The 26,462-nt window shown below is 45.7% G+C and overlaps 1 protein-coding gene across 1 annotated transcript in view; it reads right to left on the reverse strand.

Annotated features, from left to right (window-relative positions):
- The window catches only part of VBP1 (VHL binding protein 1), a 98,891-nt gene that overhangs the window by 4,312 nt on the left and 68,117 nt on the right, over positions 1-26,462 (reverse strand). Inside the window, exon 5 of the mRNA XM_069612638.1 lies at positions 18,308-18,446. Within this exon, the coding sequence (XP_069468739.1) occupies positions 18,308-18,446 (139 nt within the window). The remainder of the gene's footprint in view (positions 1-18,307; positions 18,447-26,462) is intronic.

The following is a 26,462-nucleotide window of genomic DNA, read 5'->3' on the forward strand; positions in this document are numbered from 1 at the left end:
AGCCCACCAAGGTTGCAGCACATCTTGGGATGGCTCAAAATGCAGGTCTTGAGACTAGTGGATCACATCAGTCTCTGGGTGGGAATAATCGCATCCGGGACACCAAGGTCTTTTGGAAGGAACGGTTCCATCAGGCTTTGGTTACACAGCATGCTCTCCAGTCGCTGGAAGTCACTACAGACGTCTTTTCTTCATCCTTTTCGGATTCAGATTTAGTAGTTGACTGGTCAGCAGCTTCCAGGTTCCGAGTATTTATGAGGACTACAACACAACTTCTGCAAATTCACCCTGCAGTTTACAGAAAGGGGCGGTCTGGCTGTCCAATCAGGATAGCCAGCCCCGCCCTCATTGGGACTTGGTTCCTTTCGGGCAAGGTGAAAGACAAAAGGGCTGCAGGGTTTTGGACTCCTTCCTCGCTTCCTGCATTCTCAGACACACTGGAGCTTTGGCAGGGAATACAAAGTCGTCCTGTCAGACAAAACTTCCACTGAGGTTGTTCCCAACTACAAGGGCAGGGGAAGACCTCAGAACCAACAAGCAAACGAGAAATAGATTAGTCCACCATTCTGCTAGAACAGTGGTCCTCCTGTGCATTACTGAGGCTGATTTAACAGCCTGTGAGTATAAAAATCACTAAGAAACACTTCCAACTGCCATTCAAGTAAACTTGCAATTGTAACAATGTTACCAGGCAAGTAAGAAAGGGAATACATTTATATCCCCCCCAGCACTTCACATCAGGTGGGGTGTGCTTGCTCATTATTATCAATGTAAAGGGGATGGGAATCTTCTTTGGAAGAGTGTTACAACCAAGAAATGAGAATAAAAAGAACCACTGCATTTAAAATGTTGGGTGCTGCCATAGTACATTACAGTCAGTCCAAAGCTATAGGAAACTATAAATCCAATCATAGACTATGGAGGGACATGAAAAGGTCACCCATAAAAAGAGTAAGACTAGGTGAGAGGTGAAAATGATTCCCACTCACCTAGGGACAAGTTAAAATAATTACCAAGTCCAAGTAAGAGGTTCTGGAGTTGACACAGGTCAGGAAGATTTATCATAAACATGAAAATCGTACTCAACATATTTCACCACTTAAAACTTCTTTAACCAGCCTTAGGGGATAGTGTTCCTGCACAATGGTGCCTCAAAGACTGTGTCCAAACTACAAGGATCACACCGCTGTAACTCTATGTTAGAAGATTTTACAAAACTTACTGTCTGACACAGAACTTAGAAAAGCACACCTTGGGGGACCAGGCTTACACCTCTTAGGTTTGGCCTGAACTCCCCAAAGGTATGATAGCAATGGACGAGCAGCCAGGGTATAAGGAGGGCTGTAGTAGGTTCACAGAACTCAGAGCACACCTTGGAACAAGGAGAACACGAAGCTTTTTTCAATTTTTGTATCCCTTTTTAAACACTATACACTGTATTTATATTTAAAAAAAACTAGCAAAAAGTATCTGTTCTTCGAACAGATTCTGTAGAGAGATCTGACAACACTCCTCAATTGTGATCCTGTAGGTTGCTGTTCCGATTCGCTTATCGCTTGACGTGCTTTGCACTCTGAAGTAACCTGCACTGAGAATGGGCACGTGTGGCTGGCTGACATACCCCGGAGCAACTCCCTCCGGATTAGTCGCTTCTCCAAGCAGGGAGTTGGGGGTAGACCTTTCTTCTGCTGAGGCTTCCCTCTGGAACAGCCTCCCTTCCTCTGAAACTTGGAGAGCCACCTCTGGAACCGGAAGCACCTCAAGACCTTTCTCTTTGCTTCCGCTTACTCTCTTCCTCTCCCTTGCTGATCTCCAGGCTGAATCTGAAACTGCACTGGTTACCTGGCTACCCTCTGATCTCGGGCCCAGGTCCCCTCCCCGCCAGTTGCACACCTGCACTGCCCCCCTGGCAACCCTTGCACTCGGGGACTGTTTCTGTATCCCTACTAGCACTTGACACCTGATGTCGGCACTTACCTTGCCACCAGCTGGCTGCACTTTTATCATTTATTCTCTTATTTATTTTACTGTTATCCTCTGTACTGCACTGCCCCTCCCCTTTCCTCCTCCCCTGCACAATCTCAATGTCACCCGGCCTAGTAGGATCGCTGTCTCTGTCCTCCCTCAGTTTCCCCTCCCTTGCCTCGTCACGCCTTGAAACACTTGTGTATAGGCGCGTTATAAATGCCTTATCTTATATCATATATATCACACAGATGTTACGCCAATTTCTGGAAACCGTCTCATTTGTGAAGATGCTATTTTATCTTGTCCTTAGGTGAAAGAGTATCTTTTTCCTCACTCAGCTAGTCTTTCACTCATTTTACGGGTGACCTTATGTCTCTTCATAGCGTATGGTTAAAGTTATAGTTTCCTACAACTTTTGGGCTTATGGTGGGTTGGCCCTTTGGGCATTTTGTTAATTTCCCTTTTCTATACTTGGATGAACTATTGTTCCCAAGTAGTAAAGGGGGATTTTCATCCCCTTTACATTGTGTATAAGCGAGCCAGCACACCCCACCTTATGTGGAGGGCTGGGGGTAACAATGTATTCCCTTTCCTAGTTACCTTGTAACTTTTTATAATTGCGTGTTTACATAAATGGCTGGTGGCAGTGGGTTTCCCTTTAAGACTTTTAGTCTTTATTACTTGCAGGCTGTTAATTCAGCCTCAGTAATGCACAGAAGGATCACCATTTTGCTAAAATGGCGGGCTCCTCTTTGCGCCATATTTTGGGTTCTTGCCGTTTCTGAGGTGTTCCCCCACCCTTCTAGGCAGTAATGACCTCAGTGGAAGTTTTGTCTTCAACAGGAATCTAGCCCCCAACCTCCATAAAGGTTTAACAGTCATAAAACATCTTAACCCTACCTCTTTTCCCTTGCCTCACGGTAAACTTTAGTTTGGGTCACAAATCCCCCCCCACTGGGCTTCCCTAAAGTGGTGTGATTGGGAAAAGGACTGTCTAAGAACGTTACCTCCTTTGACCTTAACCTTTTTTTTTTTTAAACAACTTTTTATTAAGGTCTCAGCAGTTACAGTGGCACTCAATCAATACATCACATGGATTTACATACAACAATGTCTTCATCAAAAGTTCAATAATTTACAGTCTACATAGCTGTTTCATCATCAGAGGGCAGGTCACATAGATGTCCTTTGGTCGGCTCATACTCGGTTGGGTTAGCACATATTGTTCCTCGCATTCATTTGTATAAGTTAATTCGCGTAAAAAGGTATTCATGGTAGGGGAGTTCGGGCTTTTCCATGATTGCAGTATACATTTTTTGGCGATAGCACATGACACATTAAACAGCCTTCTAATTTTTTCGGAGCATTTCCCAATATCCCGGAACAAGTATTTTTGGGGGGACAAATACGGGGGGATTCGTGTAAATTCTGTCAACGTAGCTGCAACCTTCTCACAGAATCGAGCCACAACCGGGCACTCCCAGTACATATGATAGGATCCCGCTTGCGGGGACTTACATTTGGGGCAGTCACCTGTATCACCCGGCGTAAATTTAGCAATTCTGGCCAGGGTATAGTGCAGTCTGTTAAGGATTTTAAATTGTATTTGGCGCAATCCCGCATTGAGGGATACCCTACTTTTAAGCATACAGTACCTTACCAATTTCTCTTCAGGAATAAGCATTTTCATATCAGCTTCCCATTTCTCTTTCACTCGGTTGATTGTAGGAGTGTGGGTCTGTATCGTCGTATACAACTTGGAGATTCCCAGTCCCCCTCGTGTTGTAACCAGTTGTGTGCACGGGTGAGAGGGGGGGGGTTCATCTGGGAAGGATGGCCAATGTGCTTGAAATGTGGACCTCATCCGATAGTACAGTAATGTTTTGAGGGATCCTCCTCCCACACCCCTCAAGAATACTGCAAGGGTCACGAACTTCCCGTCTATGTACATATCACTTCCCGTCTATGTACATATCTCCCACATTCATCTCTCTATCGGGGTCCCAGGCTTCCTGGATGCTGATGTCGAATTTGGGGGGAATATTTGGGTATTTCCATAACAGGGCCTCGGGGTTATAGGGGATCTCAATGTCCAGTTTCTTGTATATGCCCCCCCAGGCTCTCACTGTGCAGCTAACAGGGTCAAATTCACATGAGTCCTTGTGTCTTGTATCAAAGATAACTGATCTAACGTCTGTGGGTGTAGTAGTGTACTCTTCTATCCACGTGTGGGGTGAATTGTCTGCCTCGTCATACCAATGGTTTGCGAACTGCGCCTGTGCCGCCATGTAATAGAGCTCAAAATCTGGTGCTGCTATTCCCCCTTTTTCATATGGTTCTATCATCTTTTCCCACCCAATCCTAGCCACCTTCCCGTTCCAAAGGAATGACACTGCCATGGAACGAAGTTTAGAGAAAAATTCCTTACCCCGGCCATATAGTTATATGTTCACAAACAGATATAATTTTGGGAGTACAATCATTTTAAGAATGGCAATTCTACCGTGTAGTGAGATTGGGAGGTGTCTCCAGGTCTGTAATTTGGTATGGAGTGTTTGTAGCGCCTGGTCATGGTTGTCAGCATATAGGGTCTGTCTATTACTTGAAACCAGGACTCCCAGGTATCTGATGTGTCGCTCCGACCACTTAAGGCCGCACATCCGAGCCGGGCGGCTTGTGGATGGGGTGAGCGGGAACATTTCTGATTTAGCACTGTTCACCGTGTACCCAGAGTACTCCGCGAATTCGTTGATGTCTGCCATAATAGGAGCAATGTTTTTGTCTGGTTCGCGGACGTACAGCAAGGTATCATCCACGTATAGGGATATTATTTGAGTGGCACCTTTCAATGGTACACCCTTGTTAATATGTCTCAGACGAACCGCAGCTGCCACGGGCTCTACTGTCAACGCAAATAGGATAGGGGAGAAGGGGCACCCCGGTCTGGTGCCACGTCCAAGCTCAAACAGCTCGGATATAGTTCTATTTGTGCACACCCTTGCACCCGGGGCCGTGTACAGCAGCCTGACGTACTTGATATAGTTGGGGCCCACCCCGAACGCCTCCAGCACCAAAAAGAGGTACTCCCAGGAGACCGAGTCAAATGCCTTCTCGGCGTCAAGGGACACTGCGACTGCTTGTTTGCTCGGGTGGATTTGTGACATTATGCCGAATAGCCTACGCAAATTTAGGGCAGTGGACCTATGGGGAATAAACCCACTTTGATCTGCATGAAACCAGCGTAGGTGTTATGGGGAACATGCGATTCGCCAGCACCTTCGCGAAAATGTTGGCGTCTACATTTATCAGGGACAGGGGCCTATAGGATGACATGTCTTGTGGTGGGCGTCTGGGTTTGGCCAACACTGTAATGATGGCCTCACGCATTGTCGGGGTTGCTTTTGTTTCCCCGGAGCCTCTCCCCACATCTCTAACAGCATAGGCACCAATTCTTCCCGGAATACTTTATAGAATTCAGCAGCGAGCCCAACCGAGCCGGGTGCCTTTCCAGACGTGAGCCCCTTTATCGCCTCGGTAAGCTTCTCGGCAGCGATAGGTTGTTCGATTGCTAGTTTGCTTTCTTCTGGGATTGTGGGGAGTTCTAGAATATCAAGATATCTTTTAATCTCATCGGGTGATTTCCCATCTCTATTCTTATACACATTTTTGTAAAATTGAACAAACTCATCATTTATTCACTTGTTATTATCTCATTTTGTGCTGTTTGGATCGCTGTAATCAGAGTCATATGTTTTTCGTATTTAACCAAGTTGGCCAACATTCTCCCTGCTTTATTTCCTTCTCCATATCCGAGAGCCCTGGTGGGGGCCGCCGTATATTGTACTTCCCTTATTGCCAGTCGGTCAAAATCCCTTAGTAACCATGCGTGCGGCTGTAGATTTCTTCTAGTGTGCTCAACTTTCTCCAACCCCTCCAGCCCACGGCACACTTCCCTCAAAAGACCAGTGGTCTTAGATATTAGGGGCCCCCCCTCGCCCAGACTTTGAACGCCTCCCATACTGACGATATGTGTTCTACAGAACCAATGTTGTCTGTAAAAAAGTTGGCAATATCAATGTGTAGGGTTTCAACAACATTCGGGTCTTTTAGTATGTCTCTTGGCATTCTCCACCTCCTAGTCGGTCTGAGGGCATCTTTCAAAGAGATCTCCAACATCACCGGGGAGTGGTCCGATAGTGTACGAGGAAGGATTTCGCAATTCTCTAGGGTATGCGCTATGTTTGTGGATATAAACCAGTAATCTATACGTGACTCACTATCATGGACAGAAGAGTAGAACGTGTACCGTCTGCTGGCTGGATGAAGCACTCTCCAGGCGTCCACTAGAGATAGTTGCAGAATAATTTGTTTCAGAACTAGTGCCGCCTTGGTGGGTGCCCTGGTTAGCTTAGCAGATCTATCCAGGGTCTGGTCTAGTATCACATTGAAGTCCCCTCCCCATAGTATCGTGGTCGCATCATGTTTGGCAAGGATCTCGAGCATATGTAGGTAAAAATCAGGATCGTCCAGGCTGGGACCATAGGTGTTCAATAAGGTTATTTGTTTCCCTGCTATTTCCACCCCAGACCAGAGCATATCTTCCCATCGGGTCCACCAATTGGCCTTTGGCAACAAAGCTAAGAGAATTATGTATGAGGGTGCAGACCCCTCTGGACTGTGATGAATAGTTCGTGTAGTAGGGTAATTTGCCCCATTTTGCCAGTATTTTCTCGTTAACCGAGCCCCGTGCATGCGTTTCCTGTAACATTAAAATATGAGGCCCGTGTCTAGTGACATAATTGCCAACCTTTCTGACCTTCATCGGATTGTTCAGGCCCCGAACATTCCATGACATTAATCTTATCTTCAGCCCGTCACCTTTTTTTTTTGCATTTTTACATTGTACCAAGCAGTAATGACCATCAATGCTCGAGTGATTAACTTTAGAGTAGCACCCGCGCCTGCGAGACCATGAATTAACCTACAACTTCCAACAGTGCATTCTCCCTCTCCAGACTCCACCACATCCCAGGTCCCTAACATGCCCTGGCAGCAATAACATTCTGTAACTTCCCGATTTCCCCAACCCCACCCTCCACCCACATCATCCACCCCAACTTGACGATGTACCCTTAAACCTTTTAGGAACTTTCCTGTGGGTGCCACGTTGTCGCCACGGGGCAGCCGGAGCGGGCTCACGACCCGCTTCGAAGATTACTCAGAGCCCCCCAGCGGGAGCAGAAGTCCGTTACACATCACTAAAGCAGCAACAGAGGATATGTGCGCAATCAGGTTCAGTCAGCAGGGCCCCGGTCTCCACCTCCCGGAGGTGATCTTCCGTTCTGGTCCGGTCCACGGCCTCTAGGTGATAGGGGTATAGTTGCTTCCACATAAACCAGAGCGGCGGCCGGGGTCTCAAAAAAGTGTGTTCTTCCTCCATATTGGATTCGCATTTTGGCCGGGAATATTAGCGCATATGGGACCTGTCGTGCCCTCAGTAGCCGCTTGACCGGCTCTTATGATCGCCTGCTAGCCTGCACTCCTGCAGCAAAGTCCGGATAAACATGTATGCGGTTCTCCTCATATTGTAGTGTCCCAATTTCTCTAGCCTTTCTGAGAATTGTATCTCTGTCTCTGTAATTCAACAGCCTGGCAATGATGGTGCGCAGCGGGGCTCTGGGTTTTGGCACGGGGGCCAGAGTGCGGTGTGCTCGTTCAACCAGGAATTGGCTCGAGAAGGATTCTGTCCCGAAAAGAGTCTTAAGAAGGTTTTCCACTTGTTGTTCTATTGCGCCTTTCCCGAACTTTTCAGAGACCCCAACAATCCGAATATTGTTCCTTCGGGATCTGGATTCTAGGTCCTCGCATTTACTTTGCAGCGCGTTCATGCCTGCCTTAAGTTGCGCTATGTCACAATCGTGTCGCGCAATGGTGTCTTCGTTAGTACCAATTCTGTCTTCAGCCTCGGTGATTCTGAGGCTCTCCTCGTCGACTCTGGTTTTCAATGCTCCTATGGTATTAATGTCGTCTAGCTTCACATTTAAGGATAGGAAGCCATTCTGAACTATCGTGGTAAGGCGATCAACCCTGTCGCCGCTGTCCACGCCAGGTTCAGCCATTGATCTTGTCGCCAGGTCTGGTTCGTGGCCAGCTGCCTGGCTGCTGTTGAACGAGTCCATCGGGCCTTTCTTTTTCCCGGTCGTCCCCTCTGCCGCTTTTTCCTGTTTCCTCGTGTTACCCATGGCTGCCACCCCAGCCGGGTCACCAACACCGCCGAACAGGGGCAATGGATCTTGTGGGACTATACCGCAGGGCAGGCCGCGTAGGATATTATTTGTCGAGTGGGCTTGCCCAGGCCGGGGAGCCACAAAACTAGTGATTCACGGAGCCACCAATGTCCAGGCACAAAGGACTGTGTCTTCCCACGAAGAAGGGAGTTGCACCCCAGCCGCCGAATGCCGCACCACTCAGGTCTCAGCGGCACCACCGCCAACTTGCAGGGAATGTAGCACGTGTGGCGCGCCCCGGCCGCAGGCCAGGCCCGGGGGGGGGGGAAGGATATCACGCTGTCCGACGACAGCACGCTTCCCAGCACCCGTTGCGACACGGCAGGGAGCACCAGCTCTCACTCAGGAGGATCGCCTCAATAACCGCCAGGGCAGGGCCCACAAGCCAGCAGCACTTGCCCGCACAGCCCCGCGAGCGGGATCCAGGGGGCGATCAGCAGCACACACGGGCAAGTTCCGCGACCACGGCACAGCAGCCCCGCCTTTCTGTGCCCCTCTGGCCAGAGTGTCAGCGGCGCCGGTCAGCCGGACGTCCCACGCGGCACACTCCCGGGCCTTCTCCCGCTCAACCCGCCAAGGCCGATATCTGAGTTCTGGTCTGCCGCTCTCAGGATTTCAGTAGGGTGTGGACCGGGTCAAGGTGCCCCCTCTGCTCGACTTCGCTGTCCGCTGGTGGCTCCCAAACAGGATTCAAATATTTCTGTCGGGCCGGAGCTCTCGTTTCAGGCGGCCATCTTGGTCGCACGCAACAGCACCCCCCCTTTGACCTTAACTTTTAATAAAGGTACTGCCTGATGGCTTTGCCAGCCCTTGAACAACCTACTTTAAATACTCACAGCCTCCTACTGACGGTTCAATTGGGATTTATTTTTTTTGGGCGCTTACCCCCTTCTCCTTTAGAAAGGGAAGTGCCGGGCCTTATTTTAGAAGGCTGACTATTGCGTTTTCTGACACCTTTTTTTTAACCACATATTCTCAAATTGGTTTACTAATTCACTTTGTATTTTATTAAACTTGCTTTACTATCTAGTGTGCTCGAAAAACTCTGGTCTTATTCTGTTTGAGCAAGTCTCACTGCTACAGCTCCCACTCTCTGGAACGCCTTACCGCCATGTAATATCTAATCTTCAACAAAAAAAACAAAAAAAAATACTGTTTATGCCTAATTCCAGTCATACCATCTCATGATTGTATCGCCTGTACTGTATTCTTAATCAGTGTCATGATCCAATGTAATAAAATGTTGGTGCACTACTGCCAGAGCACCCCAGGGTGGATCCACTTCCGTTAATAGCAGTTTTGTTGTTCTAAGCCTAAATAAATATAGCCATTGTATACATTCTGCATAAGTAAAGTCTATGAGGGTTAATAGTTCAGTATAAAGCCAAGTGAACAATTGAAGTTGGTTTTGCAGAGGATTCGTACCCTGGTGGTTGGCATCAGTGGATTCAGCGTTTCCCAGCCGAACAGCCACTTCAGGAGCACGCGCAGGCTGGCTTTTATGACAAGGTGAAAAGGGGCGTGGTTATTCTGCGTCATTCAGTAATGGGCTGCCGTCCTTGCTCGTGGATCAGGCAAATGTTCCTGAACACACAAGGCGGGACCTCCCTGTGAAGTTCCTACACATTTCTGACAATAAAAGATTTACATCAGTCAAAATGTTCATTGACTTAACAGAGCAGAGCGGGCACAAAACATGAAAACATTCAGTAATAGCCCATTATGTTTATCGTGGAGAAAGCCCGCTTGCCATTGCAAGATGGCTGCCACAATGATCCTTTCAGGTTTTTGACAGCACTGTGCTAGTTTTCTTCCGTGTGCTAGGCCTTCCTCGTTGTCCAATGCCCTCCTCTCCATCTCCAGAGGCATCTTGGGGTCTAGATTGAGTATAGAGATCAAAGCCTTCTCCAAACAGTAGATTGGGTTTCCACGCTCTACATTTTCCAGAAATCCGGCAATCCTCACAACTGTCTCACTTGATCTGCAAGACGCAAAGCTATATCATCCACTATACTTAGGTGTTCCTCAACAGCAACCATTTTTGTAGAAAGACTTAAAAACTTCTCTTCAGCACAGGTCAATTTTGCCTCGATTTCTGCGATGTCAACTGTCACTTTGGTAAGTTATTCAAGTAGTTGGTTATCTCTCTTCTCATCCCGTCCTTTCTGCCTCTTAGCTGGTTGAGAAGACTCAGCAGCACACGTTTCATCAGCCATTATTGAGGTAGGATAATATTATTAAAGACAGCCACAGGGGCACAGCTCTTAAGCAGCCATCCCTGGAGCTGACAGTTTTGAGTTGATTGGAGCCCCTTTTAAGTATATAGGTCTTACTCACCTTGATTAGCTGCCACTCTTATTAAACATGTAACCCTGGGTTGTGCTTGCCTGAATTGCTTTGTTGCTATTGGAAAACGGGTCCATGTTATCAGACAACCGAAGCATGACAATGTTACATATGTTAGATACATCTGAACCTCATCCATCTTAACACCTCATCTTTAGCAGAACTGAGCATTGACTGCCAGTGGTCTGGAACTGCTGAAAATGCTGAGCCACAACCTTTCAGTCTGCAGTACGTTTCAGGCCATAATATGTATTTAAAGGTACATAGTTAAGCAATACTACCCGAGCCGGGGGAGGAGGGAGTGGGAAGAGATGCTTAGGGATAATTACCGGGCCAGGTAATGCACTGGGCTAAGTAGAACACGGAACAGACATCAAGCGAAATACATTCGCGGCCAGTCAGCACGCAAACAAAACCCCTAGTAGATACAATTGCACCGCAAGACAAGTTGAAGAAAGACCCAATTTGACCCTCGTAGCACCGAAATTCAGACGCCAGCACGCTCCTTGGAGAGTTCAATGATTCAGCCCCCCTAGTTCTTGTTTTTTTCAAATATCTGGGTTGGATGATTTTTCGCCCACTCTGCTACAACACACATCACCAGTTGGTAACACACCATTGTGATCAGGAAGGATTTCCTGTGTCCTGAAGATGCCTGGGGTATGAGATGCAGCTAGATCACCCACGAGTAGACATTTTTCACAAGCTTCATTGGACAACAAAAGCTGGACAGCCCTATATGAACTTGTGGTGATTCATTGTATCAGAACAGAAACATTATACATGCCAGTATTTGATTACTACGGTGGATTTATTTCCAATATAGCACGTTGCACTTTAGGTCAATTTTCATGATCTAGTTCATGATCTAGCTTCTTTATAAATTTCCTTTTAGCGTTTTTGCACTCTATGAAGGAATGTAGTATGGGAATGAATGTGGTTTGGTTTGAATATTGGTTACAGATGGATGTGTGTTCGCAATAACTGTAGAACTACGGATTTAGCAATGTATTTTAAATGAATTATTTTTTTATTCATTGCGTCTTTTATTCATTGTGTCTTTTTCTATGTATAAATACAATAAAGAATGTTGTGATAACTGAAGGTTTTCTGTTGTAAAAAGATTGCTACATTAGAGTATCTAGTAAATGCCATCACAGTTCGTATATGCCTTTCAGTATACACGCTGTTTCTGTACCTGGGCTAGGTAGAAGCCTGAGCGAAGCAATGCTTTACAGTTAGCCTGAGGCATTGCCAGGTCCGGTAATGCCGCCCCTGCTCGGGTAATATTGCTCTTACTACCTGGCACAATGTACCCAATACTAATTTTGTTTTTGTAATCAACCAAAAAAATAAGTAAACAAGATGCCCGCCATGAACGGGAGAAGGCCTTGGCCCTTTCCATGGCGGCCATTCACATAGCTGCGGAATGTGCTTGTAGGAAACACTGGTGAGGGACCAGGCAGCACAATATAAGTGGGGCAGTGGGGTGGGGGGGAATACCTGTAAAGGTGGGGGGTGGGGGAGAGGGCACAGGGACAGGGGAGCACTTAACTGGCAGGGGAAGACCGCAGCCTCCAGCACTGATGATGCTCGGCACCTTTGGATTACTGTATGGCAATGCCCCTGCTCCGAGCCTCCTCATTGGCTGTGCGGACTAGGCCACGCCCCCACCGGGTACCAATAAAGACTATGCAGTTTTGAAAATTAGTGATTTTTAGGGACAACAGTGGTATGATAGTGTAAAAAAGGTTTGGGGAGGGAAGGATCGCCCTACTAATTATCTAAAATAGTATGAATGGGGAAATCATTTTCCAAAACTACGTTTGGGAAAATGCCGGTTGGGATAATGAGGGCGCAGCCAATCACCTACATCCATGTGTGGGATCCAAAGATTTCACTTGAAGGAAAATTGCTATCACAGGTAAATAAGGCACGTTTTCCTATTTAGGCCAAAACGTTTTCAGGGAGAACCTTTGCACTGATTTGGATAGCTTTTTGAGGGGGGTGGTGGGGGAGAACTTTTTGCATAGACCCAAATGGGTTCCTGTAGAATTGAGGTCACAGAAGACTTTAGTGATAAGAGGAGACCATGGATGAAGATTCAAGTGAAGAAAAGACTTGCCGCAGTGCTGCAGTCTCATCAGAGCAATACCCAGCGTCCAAAAAAAGAATTCAAACACCATGCTACGGAGGTGGTCACTGTGCATGTTTGACAACCACCAGCGGTTCCCAGGGAGGGCAGTGGTGCAGGAGAGACCCCAATATCATCATGAAGAGCGAGGGAACGATTGGGTTGAAGGATTTATAATCTCAACCCCCAGCACCCCACATAAAGTGGTCTGTGCTGGACCCACAAAAGAAAAGACAAGTAGTCTTGGCAACTGTAGTCCTCACAAGAAAATGTATTAACATAAAGAGAAGTCAAAGTAATTTTCAGTGAGATGGCACATATGGTGCTTGCTGGGTGTCACAAAGCAAAAAGCAGATGCCTATATTAAACATATGGAGTTTACCAGTCTCCATAAAACAGTAAATAAAAAAACCTAGTCAGAGAAAAAGAATGAGCAAGTGACAAAAAGTTCCACTCACCCAAGTGTTTAAAATCAAAGAAGTCCTGCACAAGTTTGTTTGTTGTTTATACAGAGTGCCAAACCCTGGGGTATCTGGGCACTTATGCAAGACAGTTTATGATATATAAATACAACAGGAGGTAAAGTTAACAGAGTAAAATAAAGGCAAGAGATCAAAGCAAAGAAATAACATAGTATACTGTAGCAGCAGTAGGATCAGGAGGCAAAATCATTCATGGATACATGTCAAAGAGAGCAGTTATGCAGACAGGTCAATAGCAAGTTAGTGTCACCAGGTTACTAAACATTTAGTTTATCGACTCAAGAGATGTATGCATTGTCCTTGGTGAGTAGCCAATTTTTGGTGCTAGACCTGACGCTGTGTAGGTAAGGGTCAGTACGTAAGTACATAGGGAGGGTATTCCATGCAAGGGATGCTCCGGCTCTTTTTACGTTAAAGCACGGCGAGATAATGCAACAGGCGTTGACTGATGTCATAGGTCTGGAGGAAGTTTTGTACAATTTTGTCGATAAGGTATTTAGGGACAGCATTGTGCAGGCATTTGTGGGAGAAGTTTAAGTAAATTCTATCCTGAATAGAAAGCCATTTATGACTTCTTGTTGCCGATATGTGGTCATTTCTTGGGATGCTCAAAGCAGTTCTTAGAGCGTTATTTTGCAGGATTTGAAGTTGGAGTAGTACTTGTTTATTGGCACCTGCATATAGGGCATTGCAGTAATCAAGTTTGGACAGGATTAGTGCTCATGCCAGGATCATACGGCTGTCAGTAGAGAGATCGTTTTTGCATGCATGAATCAGCTTGCAAGTATAGGCCGTAGCTGTAGCAGTGGCATTTGCTTGATTCTTAAAGTTTAAGGCTGAGTCAAGATGGAAGCCTAAGGTTTTGGTTTCCTTGGATGTAGTGATCAGGTTGTCGTCTATATTGTAAGAAGTGTATTTAGGGTTAAGTTTTTTTAGATATATAGGGGCCAAAAGAATGAGAATTTCAGTCTTGTCGTTATTCAGGCACATGCTGTGGATGGCCATCCATGCCTGAATGACAAGGTAGATTGTTTATTAGGTCATTATCCGTGTCGTAGTTGCCAGATAGTGGGATAAGTATCTGGGTGTCATCTGCATAGTTAGTGTAGATGACACCCAGACGGTCCAGGATGACTGAGCCCGAGGAGTTTGTTGGTCTCTAGGTAAGACTGAATTTGGAGGTAGGCTGCCTTGTTGATGATTTTAAGGAGGAAGGGGACTGTAGTTATGGGCCTGTAATTGGTTGGGATGGTGGGATCCATGGAGGCTTTTTTAAGCAAGGGTAATACCCAAGCATCTTTAAGGTTGGTAGGGACCTGGCAAGATTTAAAGGAGGCATTTATGAGCCTAGTGATGAAGGGGAAGAGATCTCTGGCTGCATCTTTTATAATTTGAGCAAGGCAGATGTCACCTTGGCAGCGTGAAGGTTTCAGAGAGTTTATGATTTTAGCGACCTCCGTTGTGGCGACTTGGGCAAATCTGAATTCAGGTATGGTATTTAAGAGGGGGGCGGGGTGGTGAGCTGGTACTGATCTAGGTCAGTACTGTTGATGTTAAGTCTCTTGGAAGCGATTTTCTTTTGGAGGGTGGTGATTTTATTTGCCAGGACATTTTGGATACTAGTACACCATCTTGTTTTTCGGGTGGGGGAGTCAGGAGCTATAGGTGATTCTAATTCCCTTAGGATTCCAAATAGTTCCTTAATACTGGAGCTAGCATTTTGGATCCTGTCATTGCAAGTTTGTTTAGTTTTTACTATTTCTGCTTTGTAGCGAGCAGAGATTTCTGTGACTATGTCTTTGTTCTCTTTCGAAGGAAGTTTTTTCCAGGTAGCCTCACATTTCCTTTTTTCCGACCTCAAGGCTTTCAGTTGTGGTGTATACCAGGTGTTGAGGTGATCTTTAGGTTTGCTCTTATAGAGTTTCAGGGGAGCAATAGTGTCTAGGGCCCTAGTCATGGTATTGTTAAAAAGCTCTATTAGTTCCTCAGGGTCTTCTGGGTTGCTAGCGTTTAGTATAGGGATCAGCAGAGGAGTTTGTTTTTCAGCTGTAATGTTACGCTTGTTTCTAGTGAGCAGTGGAGGTGCAAGGGGGGCGGGGGAGGTCTCCCGTTTAAGGGAATTACGACAAAAACAGAAAATTCTCTCAAACAGTTATCCCCACCAGATAAGGTGAAAGAAAACCAAAGTCTGCTCCTCCTGGTCTTCTGGAGATGCAGAGCTCCACCATCTGATACAGTGCCGCATTTAAATAGATACAGACCTCCCAATACGCCTCAATCCTGACATGTAGCACTCTGCTTTTCTAGGACTGGTATTCACACCAAGTTTGCTAATGCACTTGCATTTCAGAGTAAACCTGATTTCACTAGTGGGTGCCACAAACAGCACAGCCAGCTTAAAGAGTGTCCAGGTTGTTTAATTAAAAAGAAAAGACGGGTGGTGAGTTCCCAGAACTCAGGAGGCAGAATACTTTAGCTGAGTGAGATGTATTTTCTGCTCTTACAGGTTAAGGGGTATTGGCTGCTAGAGGTGTAGGAGGGGGAAGGTCCATTTGAGGGATGGGGAGCAATGGCAGATCAAACAAATCAGAAAGAACAAACTGTACGGCATGGACAACATTTGAATGTTGCAACAATCTTGGGAGGGCGGGGAGGTGTGAAAAACAAAAAGCACAATGGCATAAGCAGATGGGTCACAGATGAGCCGAGCACAGCAGTGGTCAAAATTAAGATTTCATGAGCAGAAACTAAAACTAGCTCCTGGCCATCACCTAGTATTACATACCATGATGCAAATCTAAAGTTTACATGTGATCCAATCTTTAACATTTTGTCCAATATATGCAATTCATTATGCTTGAAATGTCTTCTAGATGTCTCTAATGGTGCTTTATAGACATTCCCAGACAAACCCCTACACTGGCTTACCCGGAATCTAAAAATGGATGCTTATGGACAGGAGAGACAGTAGGAACTTACAAATCAATCCCCAACGACCCACCACTGTAACAGGAGTGTTCTCTGGGACCCAGAAGTACCCTACTTAAAGAACAGAGCTTTTAGGTGTGGATGGCATTATCCTGGTACGCCTCAAAAGGCGGGGGTCACTGACAAGGTGGGCCCTTGTGGTGCAATGATGCTTTTGTTCAGCTTATTGGCATACTGTAGCATCTCGAACCACTCTAAAAGCAGATATGTTAGTGCTATATAAAAGTAGCAAAACAAACGAACAGCCAACTAAGTTGTATAAGATCGATGTCCTACAGGCAGAGGAGGCCCCTGCACATCCACAATGCAAAATATGCACACCTGAAATTCCAACTGGCCTGAATCTATATGTAACTAGAATTCTTTTTTTTCAGGTTCCATTGGTGGAGTCATAGGCCAGCCTGCAAAGAAAGTGCACCGGGTATTCTCAGGACTGCTTTGAACAGCTAAAGTTCAAAGCGTTCTGAAACAGTGGATGGCTTTAAGAACACAAATGATATGCATAGATACTGGAGTGCATGTGCATAGTACCCGAGTGTATACTGGAATACAATCAACCTTTGTGCCTTAAGGTGGTATAATGAGAGAAGATTCTTCGTGTTCCCATTGTATTTTTTTGGGTGATTTTATGTAACGAGACGCAAACTGAATTTGAGGCCAATTTTTGCACAGAACTTACGTCAACATTTGCTTTTACGCGTAAATAGCTTGAAATGGTAAAACAAAAGAAACCAAGGTGAAGCAAGGATATAGTAAAAGTAAACGGCAGAGTCTAACCAAAATAAATGAGGGGTAAAGAATGAAATGAGAATATAATCTATTTGGGAATACAATACATTACTCACCGTAATCGTATTTCTGATGCTTGTATCTGCTTAAATTCACATGCTTATGCATAAGCCGATATCTAGTGGTAGTCGAGGATTATTACATTATTGCCACTACACTATTCCTGTTAGGATAAATGTATGTGTCCCTCCCCCCAAACTGGGTCTTGCTTCCCCCGACTTGCCGTTAGCCTGACCAGAACAAGTCTGCATTGTTTTACCTACCTAGAATAACTGAGTCATTCATAAAGTGTAACACTGGGTTTTGCTTTCCCTGGTCTATTGTAGACAGACACAAAAACAGTCTTAGGTTTATACCTGTCTTTAAGTTGCTTACAGCGCCTGTAAAAAGTGTATAGGATTTACTTACCTAGAGTATAGCGGTTATCCTAAAATAAGTTTGTTATTGCTTCCCTTAGTCTATGAACTGAAAAGCAACTGTAATTGAATATTACACACCAAGGTCCAATTCCTCTAGAATAACTGATCCGGAATCAGAGTTCTAGGTTTATACTGTTCCTAGAATCTGCGTTTCACTAGGTAAGAAAAGTAGATGGTCCAATTGACTTACTAAGCGACTTCTTGCTGAGCGTCATGTACAACTGACAGGGTCTACTACCCTTGAATTATTGTAAAGTAATCTGAAAGTAATTTATGTTTATTACTCCAAGAATCGGTGTGACCTATACTAATGTGTATGAAAAGGTTTGACTTACCTAGACTACTGTTCGTTCTCTAAATAAGGTCTATGCTTTGGTTATATATTATGTGATAGTACTCATTGCCTCCCCCCTCAAACTTCCTCCGGAACCACCCAAACCCTCCCCCCCCACACAGTTACCTATAGTAAAAGTGGATACGATTGCCAAAATGATGTAGTCTTTACTTACCTTTCATGAAAATATTTAAATGTATACCTTGTAGCTTGTCACAGTTAGGAAGCAAGATAGATGGTAAGCAACATAATAGCGCAAATGCAGAGATCGCTGCTACTATGATCTTTTTAAGTTAACTTCTCCCAATGAGGCTACAACCACTTTTACTAGAAAAAAATAACATGGCCAAAGCAGTCACAGACTACTAGCTGTAGCAATACTTGGCATTTCGGTCTATGAAAGGTGAAGATCGTTTTGGCAGAAGACAGATAAAACATTGCACTATATCATGGTTATCAAAAACAATGTTAAAATAAACAAATTAAAACGGTAATGGCACAGTTGATGCAACAATGAATGCTGGAAAAAGCACTACAAAACGAGGGCTCAAAAAGGATACTGACTTCTGTTGTGGTGAACTGGTCACGAAGAAAGTCCAGATCGTCTTCTGCAGAATCAAGGTTTCTCGTAGCCGTTGATAAATTCTTTTCTAACAGATTCTGTGCATCATCTATATCATATTCTAGCATCACATTTGCCTGAGTAGAAAACAAAATGTTGATTCACATCTGGTCAAAATTGTCAAAGCAATTTTTCCATCAGACTGGAGTGTACTTATGCCAGCTGATGTACATGGAGAAACGCTGAATATTTTGAAATGGCGTTGAATTATTGGTCTTCACTTGGAGCCTTCAATTGGGTTACTTATGCACATTCCTCAACACATTCCCTCATACAATGTAATGTCAAACAAGGTTGAATTGGGGGTTTCAACTACAACAAGTATCAAAGTTCACATTTTAGTGTTTTATTAACACTTCTGAACACAAGCTTCTGATTACGTATTGAAAGAAGAATAAATGCTTCCAAAGCACATACCTGTACATTGAAAATATTAAAACTTAGCAGATCCTTAAGTGGCAAATAATAGCATTAGGTTTTAGGGCTTAATGGAACCCCTTTGGCCTTACCTCACAAAGGAATTTGGACATAGTCCACATTAAAAGTGTCCCCACACGTGTATTAAGTGGTCACGTGCAGGGGTTGGGAAGGTTTTGACTTCAGATTCACCTGCTGAAACCTTGCAGCTTTTGACTTTCGGAATGCTGCCCATTCACTTTTGTGGATTTGCTGTGTTACATGGGACATCAGTGCATGAGCAGCTTGTGCTTGAAGACAAGGGATGCCCTGCACTACAATAGACTGGCTTTAGGGTGGGGGTAGGAGCAAATGGCGCTGCTCCTAGCCTCTTCACTTCCCACCCACAATCACCAATATTCAGGTTTCTTGTTGGAGGTCAGGGTGGGGGTGGGAAAGGCTGCTCAGTTCCCGTCATCCTGCAGCTAGACACCACGCAGACAGCGTAAGAAGGAAGGATTCTCCCAATTGTTTTTCTTGCTAGGATCGGGCAGGCAACAGAGAGAATGGGTAGAGAATTCCTGCAAGCCAGCCCGAAAAGGACTTCAGGCGAAGAAGACCATGCCATTTTAGAACAGGACTTCTGTTGGTGATCTGTGTGCTTACCATTCACACACTGGTTGGTGACGTTAGGACAGGTATTCTAAAGACCTCCAAAACTATACGCTGGACAATACAGAAACTCCAACTCTTCATATAAGGCTGTACTAATCAAAGTAGTGGTAGTTATGGCAGAGTAGCTGGCCTCATCTTCGGAGGGAGAGAGGGCTGTAAATAGGTACAACGGCTTTGTAGCATATATATGGTACACAGAAACACTGGTACACTGATCTATTGTAAAAGTAAGGGTTTATCTTATATATACATAGGCAAAGAGAATGTTTTTTTTTAAAAAAAGGTACTATTTTAAAGTCAAACACAATTATAAAAACCAACACAATAATTATGGGGCCCTCACAAGGGAGTGGCATTTAGCATAAACATGAAAACCTAACTGGTGATCCATGGGTTTACCAGATACACACAGGGCTAGAGATTACAAAATACCTTTAACATCACCCAATCACCACCATACATAAATGCATTTAACCAGATACCATATGCCTAGAGACGCACCATCTATATATCAGTTATACCAAAAAATCACGACACAAAGATGGACAGGCCCACAATATATACACATGTTCAAACATTTAGAGCATTCAGAAATACACACCACACGCGCAAAGTGCAGCTCTCCCGCCTCCCCAATCAACATCAATGTGATTCCCAGGACATCTACTGGCTATTTCAAGACCCCAGTAATGAAAAAAAGAAAATTGGAATCTGTAATTTGTGCCAATTTCAAAGGTTTTTTAATTGCGTTTTTCTACATGAAGGTGGTCCTTTAAGGATTTCTTATGTACTTCGATAATTTCACTTCAACACGTTTCCCCAACTTTTGTCAGGTGGTTCATCAGGAGGAAATAACAGCTCTACGTGTAAAACAAAGTATTTGGTTTTACTTGACCTTGTGTCAGGACATGTGCTACAAAGTTCAATATAATTACTTTATTTAACTCAATTCTTCGTGTACATCAATTACTTAAAGTAAAACAAAATGTTACCACAATTGTAAATGCATTGGGTTACTCCCTTTAAAAATGGTGCTTTGATTCTGTCCTGCTTAATATAGTACTTCAGATATTGGCTAAAATAGAATCCTGTAAGGAGACAGTGTTCTAATTTCTTCAAACCCTTCTCTCAAATCTGCGCGATACCTGAAAATTAAATATCTATTGCATATCAAGCAGTTTAGATGCATTTGAAAGGTGCAAGAAAATAACCAGTTTTTGAAAACTGGATAGCTCAGGTTTACCGATTAAATGAGGTGGGTTTCCCCAGAATTAAAGTTTACTTGCTGCGTTTTTGCCGCAGAGAAACAAAAATGGCTGCTTTATATAGCGACGCGATGACGTAAACACATTACGTTCACGCGATTGCGTCAGTGTCGGGATCATAGTGCAGCCATCTTAATTTAGGTAATAGGCTTGTGTGCTCGTGGAGCTATTAATATGCTTCCTTAGTTTCCTGCTTGTATGTGATAACAACTAAAATAAGGGCCCAATCTGCACCATAAATGTCCTTGGTTAATTACCAAGTGTAAAACCAGTTTTGCATAATAAAAAGCACTATCCCTTAGGGTGTCTTGATAATTAGACCCTGCTTGTACACTGTACCTTTAACCGTAATTAATATGCTCTTTCTAAGAATTGTGTTAGTTTCAGTTAGTACACACAAGATTATAACTAAAGAAAACCGCTGTTAGAATTCTGGTGAATGAGGCAGGAAAAATCATTGACATTTTGACACGGATACATAAATCAAAGATCAATTAGGAAAAAGGAAAAGAAAAAGTTTCAATCGCAGGTAGTGACCCATTTCTGGGTAACAATTTAGGCCCGAATGACAAGTGTCCATTATGTTGATACAAAATGATTCTGTAGATCTTAAAATGTTTTCCTTGTTGCCTCCTCTTGGGAGCATGTGGATGCTTTGCAACCATAGAATTTGACGTTGTGGATTTGTTTGCTGTGTTCACCAAAAATGATAGGGCAGGGGATATTTTATCCTGGTTTTTTATTGACCTGAAATGTTCAGATATTCTGATTAGTGGGCGGATGGTACTTCCAATATACATTTTTGAATATGTGCACTGTATTGCATAAACAACGAACTTGGTACTACAATTGATGAATTGAAGAATTTGACGAGTTCTTCCATTGGGAGGTTGTATTTGTAGTTTCCCATTGTCTGAATATGGGCACATGTATTTGTCACATTTGAAATTGCCCCGGAGATTTGTTGGTTCGACATTTGTTTGAGGCCAAACTCGTTTCTGTGGCATGAAGTGTGATGGACTTAATGGGTTCTTAATAGTTCTAGCTCTGTGGAATATCAACTGTGGTTTACCATCAAGGAATGGTAAAAGATCTTGATCCAACTTGAAAATGGACCAATTTTAATTAGTATTTTTCTGATTTGGTTTGTCTAGGAGATGTCTGTTGTGATGAAGCTCACTTTGTTAGTAGTTGCTGAGGAGGAACATTTTGGTTTTGTTGCAAGAAGATCTGCTCTGGTACGTGATAGAGTTTTGCTGTAAGCTGACTGAAGGGATTTCCTTTCATATCGTCTTTCCTCAAACTTGTTGATCATTATTTTCGCATACTTTTCAAATTCAATGTTCCGAGTACAATTTTGTTTTATTCTCAATAATTCACCATAAGGGATGTTCCTTGTGACGTGATTGGGTGGCAGAATAGAGAAACGGGATGAATGAAGAAGCAGGAATGAGAGCAAGGAATACAGCTTCAAAGCTTGGAGAAAACAAAGCTTACCGCTGAGCAGCCCTATATGCTGTTTGCTATGTCGGCTAGTGGTCTTGAGGCTTGCAGGTCCCCATCTTGGAAACAACTAGAGCGTTATCTCGCATTCCATTGAGAGTATAAATCTATCACCATCTTGAAGAGGTAAGACACCATACGGGTGGCGTTCTCCAGTGCTGCCAGTGTGACCAAGTGCTGGTCCCTTCCCTAACAAGACTGTCTTGTGGGGACTATAACAAGAACTAGCTGGCCTGGAGTACACTCCACCATGTTCGCTTTCTGGTCATGCAAATGCTTGGCAAAACGAAAAGGTGATGGCTGGAAAGTTTTGAATAAATCATAACCACTGGCACAGCTCTGGGCAACACTCCAGACCACTGCTAGAATAGGGATTGATCAGCCTTCAAGTTTTCAGAAGCTTCAGTCATCAACTGTACCATCCTCTTCCTGAGACCTAGTACATAGTCAGTTACACAAGGGTGGAGCACTCACCAATCCTTCTTTGATCAGAGCCAAAGGGCCTCGGACTGGATGACCACAAACAGTGGTCGAAGTGTATGAAAAGAAGTAGTGGAACTATGTTCCCTACTGGCCTGCACCGCTCCCCACAAACCCCATTGACGCACCCCCTCCCATGCACAATACAAACCCAAAAACGCATGCGCCTGATGTTTAAGGGAACATCCAGTGCAGTGCACTGAAAGTGCAAGGTTCAACTTCTTCCTACACCTTTATTTTAAAACGAAACTGTTCCGGAACGGTTTCTTTTTAAAATAAAAGCATAGGAACGGTAAAACCTAATTAAAAGAAGGGACAAGTTACTTACCTGTAACTTTTGTTCTCCAGCATGGGTCTGGCATGGATTCACATGCTCATGAATATTCCCCGTCGTCAGGCCGGGAATCCTCGGTAAAAAAAAAAAAAAAAACAAACAAATCAGTATCAGTTTCGTTTCTGATCTGTCTTTCTTAGCAGTAACCAATCACTGGTCTCTGGGTCATAGTGTCCCCAGCCAATGACTGCCCTCTCCCTAAGCCCTGTGCCTGGCAGCCATCCTGAGATTTGGTAGCACGTAAAGTGGCAGTATGACTGTAAAGTGGCAGTATGACCAAGTGAAGAGCCGCAGAGGGGTAGGAGGGAGGGTTCGCATGTGAATCCATGCCAGACCCATGCTGGAGAACAACAGTTACAGGTAAGTAACTTGCTCCTTCTCCAGCATGGGGTCTGGCATGGATTCACATGCTCATGAATATAAGAATACAAAGGCTCAGCAATAAGCAATACCTAAACTCAACATTAAGCAACTCTTACCTCCTCACCAGGCCCACCTTCAGGCGAACAGGTTGCGCAGCACTGCTTGATTGACTCTGGGCTCCTCCCTGGAATCCCAGTCGATGCAGTAGAGTCACGCGACGGTGTGCGTCGACCTCCACGTAGCAGCCCTGCAGATGTCAAGCAGGGGCACACCAGACAGGAACGCCGTAGTTGCAGCGATCGCTCTGGTTGAATGGGCTCATGGACGGCCAGGCAACGGTCGGCTTGCCAACCTGTGACAATGGGTGATGCAGCCAGAGAGCCACCTGGTTGCGACGTCCTCCGGAAACTCTGCGTGCAGACCACGTAGAACATCAGCGCTCTAGCCACATCCAGCGTTTGCAAAGTCCTCTCAGCCAGCGATGAAGGCATCAGAAAAAATCCAGTCAATACCGAGGGATCCATTAGATGAAAGTCCAACGGCACCGTGGGCATGAAGGAGGGGTGCGTCCTCAGCACCACCCTTTGTGTCGTGAAAAGTCAAATAGGTGGCTTAGAGGACAGGGCCTGAATCCCACCCACTCGTCGTGCAGAGGCGATGGCCACGAGGAACACAGTCTTCCACGACAATAACTTCAATGGAACTGCCTGCATAGGTTCAAATGGAGGGATCATGAGCCTAATCAGTACCTCATTACATGCCGGGGCTGGAGCCTTCACCGACGGGAACGTACGAAACAGTCCTTTGACAAACTCCTTAACCAGATGGTGTGACCATAATGACGGCCATCCCGGAAATCTGGAGTAGCGGGAGATAGCCGCCATATAAACTTTGATGAAGGCATGGGCCAGTCCTGCTTTGGCCAACAACAGCAAATACGGTAGCACCTGCAGAGCCGTGATTCGTAGAGGGTCGATCTTCTGTGTACCGCACCAAACGGTGAACCTCTTCCATTTATGTCTGTAGCTTTTAAGAGTAGACAACACTCTGGCCTTGGCAAGTACCTCCTTGCAGTCTGCTGGAGATCGTAACCCCCAAACTCTAATGCTGCAGGAGCCAGGCCTTCAGTTTCAGTGATCCTGGGTCGTGGTGCAGAATTGCGCCTCCTTCCCTGGCGAGAAGATACGGGACCACCGGAAGATTGCTGGAGGGGACGCTGACATGTTGAGAAGGTCTGGGTTCCGTATCTGCCTCGGCCACGCCGGTCTGACGAGGATCATCCTGCACCAGGACCATCCGAGTTGATTGACTAGTCGAAGAAGCAACAGCAACAAAAGGGAATGCATACAGAAACAGGCCGTCGCAGGGGAATGAGCATGCGTCCCCCCGGGCTCCCCACCTGGGGATACCTCCTGGAGAACCTCTGCGTTAGTCACCGTCACAAACAGATCGATCTGGGGATTGCCCCATCTGCGGAACAAGTGATCCACTTGGTCCTGCCCAAGTTCCCACTCGTGCCAAGAGCGCAGTTCCCTGCTGAGAGAGTCAGCGACTGTTCTTCACTGCTGCCAGATAAAACGGGATGAGGAACATCCCCTGGGCGACGGCCCAGTGCCATAGGTCCTGCGCTTCTTTGGAGTGTGCTGGGGATATGGTGCCTCCCTGCTTCCTGATGTAAAACATTGTGGTGGTGTGGTCTGTGAAGACCCGCACCATCTTGCCCTTAAGGGACGGAAGGAAAAACTTGGGGAGCCCAAAACACAGCCAGATGCTCCAACACATTGATGTGCAACGACTTCTCCTCCGGTAGCCACAGGCCTCTTGTGTGAAGACTTCCGGTGTGAGCTCCCCATTTTTCCAGGGAGGCATCTGTCGTGACCGTCCACTGGTGCGGTGGGGTCTGAAAATCCACGCCTCCGGACAGATGCCCGCGAACTCCCCACCACTGTATCACCCGACGGAAGCCCTAGTCTAGCGTGATCTTGTCCAGGAAGCTGCCAGACACTTGTATCCAACGGGCGTCGAGGAACTCCTGTAGTGGACGCATACGTAGCCTGCATAGTCGGATGAGGTAGATGCAGGACGACGACATGCCGAGCAGAGACTTGATGGACCTCACCATGGTGGCCTTCAGGGCCAACAGCTGTTGCACCTTGCCCAAAATGCCCGCTAGCCTCTCCTCCGACGGAGACGGCAGGCATGACACTGTTGAGTCGGGATCCCAGAAACAGCGCGTCCTGCGATGGAGTCAAGCAGGACTTCGCATAGTATACAAGAATCCCAGATCCATCAGTAGGCGAACAGTCCTCACCATGTGGTCGACGGCAATGTCCTTCGAACTGGCCCGGATGAGCCAGTCATCAAGATAAGGGTAGACGTGGATCCCCCGCAGTCGCAGCTGTGCTGCCACTGGCGCCAGGCACTTGGTGAAAACCCTTGGCGCTGACTTCAATCTGATGGGAAGGGACTTGAATTGGTAGTGCTTCCCTTGAACCACGAAGCACAAAAACTTGTGGTGCCCTTTCTGAATGGGAATGTGAAAGCATGCATCCTTTAAGTCCAGCGTCGACAGAGTCCCCCTTTTCCAGCTGATCGAGCACATGCTGAAGAGTGACCATCTGGAATTTTTGGGACTTTATGTATTTGTTTAGTCGACGGAGATCGAGGATGGGCCTCCAACCTCCGTTCATGAGGAATGCCCCGGAGCCTCTTTGGGATGAGCTCTATCGGGCCTTTCTCAACATGGCCCGAACCTCTACCAACAGCTGAGGGACACGGTTTTCCTGCCGGGCCACCAGTGGTATTCCGGGACACTTCCGTTGAAATTCCAGGGTGTGTCCGTGGGCAAGCGCGTCCAGCACCTAACGGTCAGTGGAGATGGTCTTCCACACGCTGACGAAGTTCGCCAGCCAGCCTCCCACTGGGGTGCAAGGGTGGGGGCCCGATGCCACGGCCGGTTCAATCCTGCTTGGACATCAAAGGGGCACTTTGGGAACCCGCTGGCGACGACAGTCCTCCTCGGACGGCCTTGGAGCGGCCCCGGTTGGTTTCCTGGACCGAAGAGCGGCAGGGTTGGG

Source organism: Ambystoma mexicanum, chromosome 5p (assembly GCF_040938575.1).
Source record: "Ambystoma mexicanum isolate Mex_15411 chromosome 5p, UKY_AmexF1_1, whole genome shotgun sequence".
In the NCBI taxonomy this organism is placed as follows: Eukaryota; Metazoa; Chordata; class Amphibia; order Caudata; family Ambystomatidae; genus Ambystoma; species Ambystoma mexicanum.